General features: G+C 43.9%; 1 protein-coding gene across 1 annotated transcript in view; it reads right to left on the reverse strand.

Annotated features, from left to right (window-relative positions):
* The window catches only part of LOC117516729 (A disintegrin and metalloproteinase with thrombospondin motifs 2-like), a 117794-nt gene that overhangs the window by 66126 nt on the left and 36309 nt on the right, over positions 1–15359 (reverse strand). The window contains exons 11-13 of the mRNA XM_034177561.1: positions 3142–3255; positions 1733–1878; positions 1570–1659 (exon numbers count right to left, since the gene is read on the reverse strand). Coding sequence (XP_034033452.1) covers positions 1570–1659; positions 1733–1878; positions 3142–3255 — 350 coding nt within the window. The remainder of the gene's footprint in view (positions 1–1569; positions 1660–1732; positions 1879–3141; positions 3256–15359) is intronic.

The following is a 15359-nucleotide window of genomic DNA, read 5'->3' on the forward strand; positions in this document are numbered from 1 at the left end:
GCACTAATTTGGAAGGTTTTAGCCTTTAGACACGCATGCTGCAGTTCATTATGGGTAAATTAGTTTCCTGATGTCAGTGGTTGGTCAGTATAACACACAGTTACTGAAACGTGTGGTGAGTTTTACAAATAAACCTGTATTTGTAAATATGTCATTTTTTCATTTGTAAATTGTTTTGTGAATTGTTCTGTAATTTATGTCTGTATCAAGGCCCAAGCAGAGGGTCACCCCTTTGAGTCTGGTCTGCTTGAGGTTTCTTCCTCAGAGGGAGTTTTTCCTTACCACTGTTGCTCTGGGGGTTAGTAAGTTTAGACCTTACTGTGTGAAGCACCTTGGGTCAACTCTGTTGTGATTTGGTGCTATATAAATGAAAATAAATTAAAATTAAAGCACAACACACAGACATACACACACAGAGCATGACACACAGACACAGATACACACACAGAGAGATACACAGACACACATACACACAGAGATACACACACACACCTACACACACATACACAGACACAGATACACACAGAGATACACACACACGCCTACACACACATACATACAGATACACACTGACACAGATACACACACATAGAGCCCGACACACACACAGATACACACACACGTGCCTACACACACATACACAGACACACACATACATACACATACATACAGACACAGATAAACACACATTGATTCAGATACACACCCAGACATACACATTTACAGATACAGGCACATAAAGCACGACATACACACAGACACAGATACACACACACAAACACATACACACACATAGAGCATGACACAGACATACACAAGCACAGACAAAGAGACATACAAATACACACACACACACACGCCTACACACACATACACAGACACAGATACACACAGAGATACACACACACACGCCTACACACACATACATACAGATACACACTGACACAGATACACACACATAGAGCCCGACACACACACAGATACACACACACGTGCCTACACACACATACACAGACACACACATACATACACATACATACAGACACAGATAAACACCCTTAGAGCAAGACACACAGACACAGATAAACACACATTGATTCAGATACACACCCAGACATACACATTTACAGATACAGGCACATAAAGCACGACATACACACAGACACAGATACACACACACAAACACATACACACACATAGAGCATGACACAGACATACACAAGCACAGACAAAGAGACATACAAATACACACACACACACACGCCTACACACACATACACAGACACAGATACACACAGAGATACACACACACACGCCTACACACACATACATACAGATACACACTGACACAGATACACACACATAGAGCCCGACACACACACACACATACACATATATACAGACACAGATAAACACACATAGAGCCCGACACAGACACAGATACACACATTGACACACACAGACATACACATTTACAGATACACACACAAACGCATACACACACATAGAGCATGACACAGACATACACACACACACACACACACAAACACACACACACATTCGGCTGACCTGAAGTCTGTTAGCGGAGGACACGCCTCTTGGCTGCACATCTGAAACTCGTGAATGTTTCCAAAACAGGGGCGCCCCCTGTTGGCTGGCCTGAGGAAGAACAACACTGATTCACCTGGACCTTTGACCTGTGACATCACTGCATGATTGAGGGCTCACTCACAGCGGGTTGTCACAGCGTCTGGTTCGAAACTGGACTCCGCCCCCACAGCTCCTGGAACAGCTGCCGTATGGACTCCACGTGCTCCAGCCGCCATCTTGTCTCAGGAGGTCAGGGGTCAAGTTTATGCAGACACCCTTGAAGCAGTGCTGAAGAAATGAACACATGAATGCTAATTCGATCGTTTTAGCCCAAAATCTACTGCATTCGTTTAACCTCCTCCTCGGAAATCACAATGGAAGCAGCAGACAAACTGTCCAATTAGTCCAGCTCCTTCACAGACCTTGTGACTGTCTTGGTGGCTTCCCTCACTCGACATCCTGCTCTTCTGTCTGTCCACGGACACTCTGAAGAACAACTTTTATTCATTTTTCATCTGTTGGAGCGATGTGACTTCAAAATTGACATTTTAAACCCTGACCCTGGTCCCAAGATCCTGATCCTGGTCCCAAGATCCTGACCCTGGTCCAAGGGCTGCTGGTCCCGAGATCCTGACCCTGGTCCAAGCGCTGCTGATCCAAAGATCCTAACCCTGGTCCAGAGATCCTGACCCTGCTCCTGAGATCCTGACCCTGGTCCAAGGGCTGCTGATCCTAATGTTAGATAATATCTAAGATCCTAACCCTGGTCCAGAGATCCTGACCCTGCTCCTGAGATCCTGACCCTGGTCCAAGGGCTGCTGATCCTAATGTTAGATAATATCTAAGATCCTAACCCTGGTTCAGAGATCCTGACCCTGGTCCAAGCACTGCTGATCCAAAGATCCTAACCCTGGTCCCGAGATCCTGACCCTGCTCCTGAGATCCTGACCCTGGTCCAAGGGCTGCTGATCCTAATGTTAGATAATATCTAAGATCCTAACCCTGGTCCAGAGATCCTGACCCTGCTCCTGAGATCCTGACCCTGGTCCAAGGGCTGCTGATCCTAATGTTAGATAATATCTAAGATCCTAACCCTGGTTCAGAGATCCTGACCCTGGTCCAAGCACTGCTGATCCAAAGATCCTAACCCTGGTCCCGAGATCCTGACCCTGCTCCTGAGATCCTGACCCTGGTCCAAGGGCTGCTGATCCTAATGTTAGATAATATCTAAGATCCTAACCCTGGTCCAGAGATCCTGACTCTGGTCCAAGGGCTGCTGGTGCTGAGATCCTGACCCTGATAACTTAAACCAGTAATAGATTACTGTAAAAATACCTAAACCAGTACTGCAAATGGCTACAGGAAGTTGATAATTTTCTGCTTCTGTCTCCAGTGAGATGCCACCATTTTCATTGGAACTTTTCAGGAACTGGTTCTTGTCCCAGTGTCACATCATGTGATGACATGTTACACACACACACACACCATGGAGATCTGCTGTTACAGTACCAGATTTGGCCACCGTGACAAATGGTCAGAAGCCATCCTCACCTTCCCCAGTCCACATGGTGTCCCATCCAGAGGCAGTCCCTTCTTGGTCCGACAGAAGAAGGGGTAGTTGTAACTACTGCACAGCAGCTGCTTACAGGGTTCAGAGGTCATGTACTGGAAAGAGACAGATGGTGGTCACTTGAAAAAACGCCGGCTTGGCGGGACCACTGAGAAAGATGGTGGGTACCATATTAGGTGAGTTCCAGAGACCCCATCTACTGATTTCTTGGTTTTGTAACACACACTTCGCCTTTAGTGTTAATTCTGAGTGCTGTATTACCGTTAAGTATTTTAGCATTCGCAGACTATCAGTGGAATGTCATGTAACGCCGAAGCAGATTTCGTTTGAAGCATGAGCAAGAGAAGCAGCAAACAAGGGGCTCGCTGAAAGAAACACTGACAACCAAGTCGTGGATGAGATACGATAATAAAACTCCTTCCTGTGCTGTGAGTGTCATGCTTTTATTGTGAAGCACCGACTTCTTCTGTAGATTTTAGTGCAAAGCTTTTCCTCAGCCAGTTTTGATCATCCTGCTTGTGCAAATTTCCCTGCTAATTGGCCTCGGACACTTTAAGGGGTGGTTTAATCATGTGACTGCTTGCTCTGTGCCTCACTCTGACATGTACAGTCCATACACGTTGTTAGTGCAAGATGGAAGAAGTGAGAGCAGACTGCATGCTGTGCAATCCTTGCCATTGTTGTGTGTAAATGCCTATGTATTATTTTGTACCATGCCTCCGTGTTTAGTAGCTCACTGTATGGGATAGAAGTTCTGTAGACTTTGTAGGAACTGATTTAAGTATTTTCCATCATTTATTGCTTATTCATGCTGATATGACCGCCATTATGCACAGAGCAGAAGCTCAGTGGCACAATGACGTCATTAGGCGGTCTTGGGCGCCCTCTGGTGGTCGCTGCTTATAATTACATTTAAAATAATATTTTCAGTACTTAAGAGTTTCAGTCATATTGGTATTTATCTTGCAATTTCATTGGTTTGAATGTATACATAATTTAGTGTTATTAATCAATGATGTTTACTGTTTGCAATCAATATATTCAGTTTATATTCTTTACTGATTATGTATATATATTTGATTTTTTTATGGAAAACCCCAACATGACATGACACGACACGACATGACACTTCAGCCAATGTAAACACCACCACTGAGTAAACTGTATTTTGTGCCTTGTGTGGATTTATTAAAGATACAAGAAATTCTCCTGGATTCGCTGTAGTCTTTCTAACAGAAGACTTAGGCCAGACAAGTGTACCCCAGCAACATACATTACAAATACATCCTACAAGTAGTCCTTGGAGCCGGATGTTGTGCTATGGCTACATCTAGAGATTTCTACAATGAGGAGCCACGGAGTCCCCGTCCCAGCAGGGTGCGTCGCATTCCCGGACATCTGGAGGACTTCGAGCTCAGCTACCCATTAACACGTCTTCCACAATCCACAATAAGTCCAGTATCCATATGTGGTGCCACAAAGCCCTGCTGCAGATCTGCCAGATCTGATTCAGTAGCCTCCCTCAATTAGAGTGAATCTACCCTTCACAGTGTCCAAATCCAGATACGGAGGTTAAGCATATCATACAACACCAGGGGCCGATTTCTCCGCTCCAGACTCCTACATCACCAGTTTTGGCACAAGTTCAGCCTCCGCCTCCAGTGCAACCCACACAGCCTCCTCTCAGTGATCCTGTGCCTCCAGTTACAGTCATACCACCTGTAGCCGCTCCAACAGAACTGAGTTGCACTGTGCCCAGGTGTTCCCAGCCAGCGCAGCCAAGTGCATATCCCTATGCATTCTATTCATATCCACCACAGCCATATTCAGTCAACTGTAATATGCCTAGCATGATAGAAATGGCTATTGCTTCATCATTTTGTATCCCTAAGCCAAAGCTATCCGTTTTCAGTTCAGGCAAAGAGAGTGACTTTCTTATGCTGAAGAAAGGCTTGGACAGTGTACTTGGCCCTCATAAACACTTAACTGAGGATTACAAATATCAGGTCCTACTTGATCACCTGACATTCCCTGCTGCTGTTCAGATTGCTAAGCGCTACATCAAGAGTGTCAATCCATACACCAGTTCCATGAATGCCCTTCAGCAGAGGTATGGTCAACCACGACAGTTGATCTAGGGGGAACTCAAAGCTCTCCTTAATGCCCCACCATTAAGATCAGGTGATTATCAAGGCATTGAGGATTTTGCTGCATCAGTTGGAACTCTGGTGGGCATGCTTAGCACTATGGAAGGCCCCGCATCATCATAGCTGCATTGTGGCTCACATTTGCTTACCAAGTTGTCTCCCAACTTCAGAGCCTCATTTGCTGAGCATTGTTTTAATAAAGGGATTATCCAGAGTGGTAGCCACTGCACCTACACCCTGTCAGATCTACCTGATTGGCTGGAGAAGAAAGTTCAAACCCTACAGGTGTCACGTCAGATTGGCATGAATACATCAGAATTCACCAATGTTAACACTAAGGAGCGAAGGGCAGTGAAACAGCAGAGAGCCAAGTCTGCTACAGTTCTGCTTGGAAGTAACCAGAGAGCAGAGCCCCCTACTACATCTCCTACCTCTAGTACTTCTCAGCCAAACATGAAATGGGATAGGTTTAAACGTTACTGTCCCTATTGTAACAATCAGGAGCACTATCTCAATGCATGCACTGAGTTTGCCAAGCTCACAAGCCAAGAGAGGGGTACTTGGATAAAGGAGAAGAAGAAATGCTGGAGATGCGGCAGAGGACACTTGCATACAAACTGCACTTTAAAGAAAACTTGCTCTACCTGTGGTGAACAACACCTCCCTGTACTGCATGATGTCGCTTTAACAGAAACCGTACTGACTGTGAGCACCTCTAGTAACATGGTCTTCATGGATCAAGCTAGCCATTCAGGCAAAGTAATGCTAAAAGTTGTACCAGTCCAGTTACATAATGGGAAGAAGATACTGAATACATACGCAGTATTAGAAGATGGGTCTGAGCGTACTATCATCCTCCCCGCTGCTGTACGCCACCGAGGTCTTACACAACAACCAGAGGTCCTGTCCCTAAGAACCATCCGTCAGGAAATAGTTCAGTTACAGGGGGCCACAGTGTCATTCGAAATATCAACTCCGACAGAGAAAGGGGTTAAATATGACATCAAGCAAGCCTTCACAGCACCTGAACCGAACGTGGCAGAACAGTCATGCTCAGCTGAACATCTGCAAAGAAGCTACAACCATCTGAAAGACATTCCATTGCAGTCCTTTAACAAAGTCAAGCCACTGCTTCTCATTGGTTCAGACCACCCTCACCTGATAACGCCAAAACACCATGTGCGTACTGGCCCCATTGGTGGTCCTATAGCTGTATGCACAGTCCTGGGATGGGCCATGCAGGGACCAGCCAGCTTTCTGCAGCACTGTGTCATTGACAGCAGTTGCCTTCATTTAGCAGTCCTCTCCCCCTCGGAGGAACTTCATCAACATGTCAAAAGACTTTGGCAGCTTGATACACTACCCTTCAGATCCACTAAGGAAGCAACTCGCTCAGTCAGGAGAGGATAAAGCAGCACTAGAACAACTGGAGCAAAAGAGCATCAGAGTCACAGTGGATGGTGTGTCTCGTTACGTCATCCCACTTCTACGCAAGAAGCACACACCTGCGCTACACGCTCCACCTACTGTAGTAATGTCCCTCCTTAGAGCCACAGAGTGACATCTCTCCCACAGTCCTGAACAGTTAGTTGTGTACTCCAAGGAGATTCACAAACTAGTGAAGTCTGGCTATGCAGTCAAAGTCAGCACGGAGGAAGTGGAAAACTCCCAGGAGTCATGGTTTCTGCTACACCATCTTGTCTATCATAACGGTAAGCCCAGAGTTGTCTTTAACTGCTCTTTCATTTACCAGCAAGCATGTCTGGACAATAACCTCCTCCCTGGTCCTACCCTGGGATCATCACTTCTCGCTGTGCTGTTAAGGTTCAGGGAATATGCTGTCGCTATCAGTGGGGACATACGCAGTATGTTCCATCAAGTGCATCTACTCCCGGAAGACCAACCACTTCTGCATTGTCTGTGGCGTAATGGTGAGAGAGACTGTAGCCCTGATGTCTATGATTGGCGCGTGTTGCCATTCGGCACGACCTGTAGTCTGTCTTGTGCCACGTATGCACTACAGTGACATGCACAGGACTGTACAGAAGAAAATAATGAGGTAGTCAACTCTGTACTACAAGCATTCTATGTAGACAACTGCCTCCAGTCTCTACCCTCAAAAGATGAGGCTAAACAGCTCATTGACAACATGAGAGCCCTGCTAGCAAGTGGAGGTTTTGACATAAGACAGTGGTCCAGTAATGTCCCTGATGTCATTTCCCACCTGCCCATTGAAGCCAAGTCAGCAAGCTGTGAGTTGTGGTTATCTGCCCACAAAGATGACCCACTGGAGTCTACCCTGGGTCTACTATGGCATTGTAGTACAGACACTCTAGGCTACAAGCACAGGGACATTCCACCAGCTACACCCACCTTGAGGTACGTGTACCATGTACTTGATAGTCAATATGACCCACTTGGTTACCTTATTCCCTACACAACCCGTGCTAAAGTGATAGTTCAAGCCCTATGGAAGAAAGGCAGAGACTGGGATGAGCCCATAACAGATGAGCTCCTCCCTGTGTGGCAGACATGCTTGCTTCTACTGGTGGTTGGCTCTCACTGCGGTATTGTACAACCCCTGGCAAAAATTATGGAATCACCGGCCTCGGAGGATGTTCATTCAGTTGTTTAATTTTGTAGAAAAAAAGCAGATCACAGACATGACACAAAACTAAAGTCATTTCAAATGGCAACTTTCTGGCTTTAAGAAACACTATAAGAAATCAAGAAAAAAGATTGTGGCAGTCAGTAACGGTTACTTTTTTAGACCAAGCAGAGGAAAAAAATATGGAATCACTCAATTCTGAGGAATAAATTATGGAATCACCCTGTAAATTTCCATCCCCCAAACTAAAACCTGCATCAAATCAGATCTGCTCGTTGACATTGACCCTATGCCATGACATTGATCCTATGTGTCTTTTTGCAAGGAACGTTTTCACAGTTTTTGCTCTATGGCAAGATGCATTATCATCTTGAAAAATGATTTCATCATCCCCAAACATCCTTTCAATTGTCCAAAATATCAACATAAACTTGTGCATTTATTGATGATGTAATGACAGCCATCTCCCCAGTGCCTTTACCTGACATGCAGCCCCATATCATCAATGACTGTGGAAATTTACATGTTCTCTTCAGGCAGTCATCTTTATAAATCTCATTGGAACGGCACCAAACAAAAGTTCCAGCATCATCACCTTGCCCAATGCAGATTTGAGATTCATCACCGAATATGACTTTCATCCAGTCATCCACAGTCCACGATTGCTTTTCCTTATCCCATTGTAACCTTGTTTATTCTGTTTAGGTGTTAATGATGGCTTTCGTTTAGCTTTTCTGTATGTAAATCCCATTTCCTTTAGGCGGTTTTTTACAGTTCAGTCATAGACGTTGACTCCAGTTTCCTCCCATTCGTTCCTCATTTGTTTTGTTGTGCATTTTTTGGATTTTTGAGACATATTGCTTTAAGTTTTCTGTCTTGACGCTTTGATGTCTTCCTTGGTCTACCAGTATGTTTGCCTTTAACAACCTTCCCATGTTGTTTGTATTTGGTCCTGAGTTTAGACACAGCTGACTGTGAACAACCAACATCTTTTGCAACATTGCATGATGATTTACTCTCTTTTAAGAGTTTGATAATCCTCTCCTTTGTTTCAACTGACATCTCTCGTGTTGGAGCCATGATTCATGTCAGTCCACTTGGTGCAACAGCTCTCCAAGGTGTGATCACTCCTTTTTAGATGCAGACTAATGAGCAGATCTGATATGATGCAGGTGTTAGTTTTGGGAATGAAAATTTACAGGGTGATTCCATAATTTTTTCCTCAGAATTGAGTGATTCCATATTTTTTTCCTCTGCTTGGTCTAAAAAAGTAACCGTTACTGACTGCCACAATCTTTTTTTCTTGATTTCTTATAGTGTTTCTTAAAGCCAGAAAGTTGCCATTTGAAATGACTTTAGTTTTGTGTCATGTGTGTGATCTGCTTTTTTTCTACAAAATTAAACAACTGAATGAACATCCTCCGAGGCCGGTGATTCCATAATTTTTGCTAGGGGTTGTATTACTTCCTGTTCCGGAGCACAGCGGTGCTTTGCTGTATCTGTTAGCTGTTTAATCTGCGTAGTTAGATTGATCTAGATAACTAGATAACGATTTGTTTCACAGTGTAATCTTCACGTGCCTTAACTAAAGCACTCCCTCTGCTGAATCACCTCTAAATTATTTACACATTATTCACTTTGTCTGTTTTTAGGAATCCGCTAGCTTAGCGCAGCTACTAGCTCTTAGCCGGTTTAGCATGGCGGCTTCTCCTGTCTCTCCCGCACTTTTCTGCTCTGGGTGTGAAATGTTTAGTTATTCCTCCGCCTCCTTTAGCAGTAATGGTACTTGTAATAAGTGTAGCTTATTCGTAGCTTTGGAAGCCAGCTCCGCACCTTGGAAAATCCTACAGCTAGCCAGGCCCCTGTAGTTGGTGCGGACCAAGGTAGCTTAGCCGCCGTTAGCTGTCCCCCAGCAGATCCCGAGCAGCCGGGAAAGCAGGCCGGCTGGGTGACTGTGAGGAGGAAGCGTAGTCCTAAACAGAAGCCCCCTGTACACCACCAACCCGTTCACATCTCTAACCGTTTTTCCCACTCGGCGACACACCCGCCGAGGAACAAACTCTGGTTATTGGCGACTCTGTTTTGAGAAATGTGAAGTTAGCGACAGCAGCAACCATAGTCAATTGTCTTCCGGGGGCCAGAGCAGGCGACATTGAAGGAAATTTGAAACTGCTGGCTAAGGCTAAGCGTAAATTTGGTAAGATTGTAATTCACGTCGGCAGTAATGACACCCAGTTACGCCAATCGGAGGTCACTAAAATTAACATTGAATCGGTGTGTAACTTTGCAAAAACAATGTCGGACTCTGTAGTTTTCTCTGGGCCCCTCCCCAACCGGGAGTGACATGTTTAGCCGCATGTTCTTCTTGAATTGCTGGCTGTCTGAGTGGTGTCCAAAAAATGAGGTGGGCTTCATAGATAATTGGCAAAGCTTCTGGGGAAAACCTGGTCTTGTTAGGAGAGATGGCATCCATCCCATTTTGGATGGAGCAGCTCTCATTTCTAGAAATCTGGCAAATTTTATTAAACCCTCCAAATCGTGACTATCTAGGGTTGGGACCAGGAAGCAGAGTTGTAGTCTTACACACCTCTCTGCAGCTTCTCTCCCCCTGCCATCCCCCCAATACCCCATCCCCGTAGAGACGGTGCCTGCACCCAGACTACGAACAACCAGTAACAATCTATTTAAGCATAAAAATTCAAAAAGAAAAAATAATATAGTACCTTCAACTGCACCACAGACTAAAACAATTAAATGTGGTTTATTAAACATTAGGTCTCTCTCTTCTAAGTCCCTGTTAGTAAATTATATAATAATTGATCAACATATTGATTTATTCTGCCTTACAGAAACCTGGTTACAGCAGGATGAATATGTTAGATTAAATGAGTCAACACCCCCGAGTCACACTAACTGTCAGAATGCTCGTAGCACGGGCCGAGGGGGAGGATTAGCAGCAATCTTCCACTCCAGCTTATTAATTAATCAAAAACCCAGACAGAGCTTTAATTCATTTGAAAGCTTGACTCTTAGTCTTGTCCATCCAAATTGGAAGTCCCAAAAACCAGTTTTATTTGTTGTTATCTGGTGTCCACCTGGTCATTACTGTGAGTTTCTCTGTGAATTTTCAGACCTTTTGTCTGACTTACTGCTTAGCTCAGATAATTATAGTGGTCGATTTTAACATCCACATAGATGCTGAGAATGACAGCCTCAACACTGCATTTAATCTATTATTAGACTCAATTGGCTTCGCTCAAAATGTAAATGAGTCCACCCAGCACTTCAACCATACTTTAGATCTTGTTCTGACTTATGGTATGGAAATTGAAGACTTAACAGTATTCCCTGAAACCCCCCTGTTGTCTGATCATTTCTTAATAACATTTACATTTACTTTAATGGACTACCCAGCAGTGGGGAATAAGTTTCATTACAGTACAAGTCTTTTGAAAAGCGCTGTAACTAGGTTTAAGGATATGATTCCTTCTTTGTTATGTTCTCCAATGCCATATACCAGCACAGTGCAGAGTAGCTACCTAAACTCTGTGCGTGAGATAGATTATCTCATCAATAGTTTTGCATCCTCAGTGAGCACAACTTTGGATGCTGTAGCTCCTCTGAAAAAGAGAGCCTTAAATCAGAAGTGCCTGACTCTGTGGTATAACTCACAAACTCCCAGCTTAAAGCAGATAACCCCTAAGTTGGAGAGGAAATGGCGTCTCACTAATTTAGAAGATCTTCACTTAGCCTGGAAAAAGAGTCTGTTGCACTATAAAAAAGCCCTCCGTAAAGCTAGGACATCTTACTACTCATCACTAATTGAAGAAAATAAGAACAACCCCAGGTTTCTTTTCAGCACTGTAGCCAGGCTGACAAAGAGTCAGAGCTCTATTGAGTGGAGTATTCCTTTAACTTTAAGTAGTAATGACTTCATGACTTTCTTTGCTAATAAAAGTTTAACTATTAGAGAAAAAATTACTCATAACCATCCCAAAGACATATCGTTATCTTTGGCTGCTTTCAGTAATGCTGGTATTTGGTTAGACTCTTTCTCTCCAATTGTTGTGTCTGAGTTATTTTCATTAGTTACTTCCTCCAAACCATCAACATGTCTATTAGACCCCATTCCTACCAGACTGCTCAAGGTAGCCCTACCATTAATTAATGCTTCGATCTTAAATATGATCAATCTATCTTTATTAGTTGGCTATGTACCACAGGCTTTTAAGGTGGCATTAATTAAACCATTACTGAAAAAGCCATCACTTGACCGAGCTATCTTAGCTAATTATAGGCCAATCTCCAACCTTCCTTTTCTCTCAAAAATTCTTGAAAGGGTAGTTATAAAACAGCTAACTGATCATCTGCAGAGGAATGGTCTATTTGAAGAGTTTCAGTCAGGTTTTAGAATTCATCATAGTACAGAAACAGCATTAGGGAAGGTTACAAATGATCTTCTTATGGCCTCAGACAGTGGACTCATCTCTGTGCTTGTCCTGTTAGACCTCAGTGCTGCTTTTGATACTGTTGACCATAAAATTTTATTACAGAGATTACCGCATGCCATAGGTATTAAAGGCACTGTGCTGTGGTGGTTTGAATCATATTTATCTAATAGATTACAATTTGTTCATGTAAATGGGGAGTCTTCTTCACAGACTAAGGTTAATTATGGAGTTCCACAAGGTTTTGTGCTAGGACCAATTTTATTCACTTTATACATGCTTCCCTTAGGCAGTATTATTAGAAAGCATTGCTTAAATTTTCATTGTTACGCAGATGATACCCAGGTTTATCTATCCATGAAGCCAGAGGACACACACCAATTAGTTAAACTGCAGGAATGTCTTTCAGACATAAAGACATGGATGACCTCTAATTTCCTGCTTTTAAATTCAGATAAAACTGAAGTTATTGTACTTGGCCCCACAAATCTTAGAAACATGGTGTCTAACCAGATCCTTACTCTGGATGGCATTACCCTGAACTCTAGTAGTACTGTGAGAAATCTTGGAGTCATTTTTCATCAGGATATGTCCTTCAATGCGCATATTAAGCAAATATGTAGGACTGCTTTTTTGCATTTGCGCAATATCTCTAAAATTAGAAAGGTCTTGTCTCAGAGTGATGCTGAAAAACTAATTCATGCATTTATTTCCTCTAGGCTGGACTATTGTAATTCATTATTATCAGGTTTTCCTAAAAGTTCCCTGAAAAGCCTTCAGTTAATTCAAAATGGTGCAGCTAGAGTACTAACGGGGACTAGAAGGAGAGAGCATATCTCACCCATATTGGCCTCTCTTCATTGGCTTCCTGTTAATTCTAGAACAGAATTTAAAATTCTTCTTCTTATTTATAAGGTTTTGAATAATCAGGTCCCATCTTATCTTAGGGACCTCATAGTACCATATCACCCCAATAGAGGGCTTCGCTCTCAGACTGCAGGCTTACTTGTAGTTCCTAGGATTTTTAAGAGTAGAATGGGAGGCAGAGCCTTCAGCTTTCAGGCTCCTCTCCTGTGGAACCAGTTCCCAATTCGGATCAGGGAGACAGATACCCTCTCTACTTTTAAGATTAGGCTTAAAACTTTCATTTTTGCTAAAGCATTTTTGCTATAGTTAGGGCTGGATCAGGTGACCCTGAACCATCCCTTAGTTATGCTGCTATAGACTTAGACTGCTGGGGGGTTCCCATGATGCACTGACTGTTTCTTTCTCTTTTTGCTCTGTATGCATCACTCTGCATTTAATCATTAGTGATTGATCTCTGCTCTCTTCCACAGCATGTCTTTTTCCTGATTCTCTCCCTCAGCCCCAACTAGTCCCAGCAGAAGACTGCCCCTCCCTGAGCCTGGTTCTGCTGGAGGTTTCTTCCTGTTAAAAGGGAGTTTTTCCTTCCCACTGTCGCCAAGTGCTTGCTCACAGGGGGTCGTTTTGACCGTTGGGGTTTTTCTGTAATTATTGTATGGCTTTTGCCTTACAATATAAAGCGCCTTGGGCAACTGTTTGTTGTTATTTGGCGCTATATAAATAAAATTGATTTGATTTGATTCTCCCCTGAATATGACCAGGTGGTAGGTCTTGTTCATGTTGGTGGCTGGCTGAGAAAGGCAGTAGAGCTGCAGGATTCAATTCGCCCAGTAGTCCTGGCACCTGACCACCCTGTCACTAAGCTGCTGATACAGGACTATGACAACCGTCTGCTCCATCCTGGTCCTGACCGTGTATTCGCTGAAATAAGAAGGACATACTGGATTCTTTGTGGCCGGCAAGCAGTGAAGAAACACCAACACAGTTGTAAAGAATGTCAGAAGTGGCGCAGCAAACGTATTGTTCCCCAAATGGCAGACATCCCTACTTCACGTCTCCATCTCCATAAGCCTCCCTACTGGTCCACCGGCATTGACTGTTTTGGCCCCTATGCTGTCAAAATAGGCCATAGACAAGAGAAGAGATGGGGTATCATTTTCAAATGCCTCACTACAAGGTGTGTACATCTTGACCTTCTGAGTAGTATGGACACAGACTCCTTGCTTGCCCTTGCTTTGTGGCCAGAAGAGGAAAGCCATACGGAATTGTGACCAAGCCATTAATTTTCAGGGTTGAGAGGGAGAGCTGCGCAGAGCCTTTGAGGCAATGGAGCCAGCATTAAAGGAGCAACTAGCCGAACAGAGCATCACCTTCAAATTTAACCCACCCCTTGCACCTCACTTTGGGGGCATATGGGAGCGGGAAATCAATTCCATTAAGACAGCCCTCCAAGTCCTCCTGAAAGACCTCTCTCTCTGAAGAAGAAGTACTGCTGACTTTACTGATAGAGGTTGAAGGCATTCTTAACTCAAAACCTCTTGGCTATGCATCTTCAGATGTTGCTGATCCTGACCCCATCACTCCCAATCTCCTGCTGATGGGGCAGCGGGATGCATCCCTACCACAAGCTGTTTATGGTATGAGTGACCTCATTGGATGTCGCAGATGGAAACACAGCCAGATACTGGCTGATCACTTCTGGGTCCAGTTCACAAAAAAACATCTTCTGAACCTTCACCACAGGAGGAAATGGTACACTGATACACGTGATCTCACTATCAATCAATCAATCAATCAATTTTATTTATATAGCGCCAAATCACAACAAACAGTTGCCCCAAGGCGCTTTATATTGTAAGGCAAGGCCATACAATAATTACGTAAAAACCCCAACGGTCAAAACGACCCCCTGTGAGCAAGCACTTGGCGACAGTGGGAAGGAAAAACTCCCTTTTAACAGGAAGAAACCTCCAGCAGAACCAGGCTCAGGGAGGGGCAGTCTTCTGCTGGGACTGGTTGGGGCTGAGGGAGAGAATCAGGAAAAAGACATGCTGTGGAGGGGAGCAGAGATCAATCACTAATGATTAAATGCAGAGTGGTGCATACAGAGCAAAAAGAGAAAGAAACACTCA

The sequence above is a fragment of the Thalassophryne amazonica genome, chromosome 9, assembly GCF_902500255.1.
Source record: "Thalassophryne amazonica chromosome 9, fThaAma1.1, whole genome shotgun sequence".
Lineage (NCBI taxonomy): Eukaryota > Metazoa > Chordata > Actinopteri > Batrachoidiformes > Batrachoididae > Thalassophryne > Thalassophryne amazonica.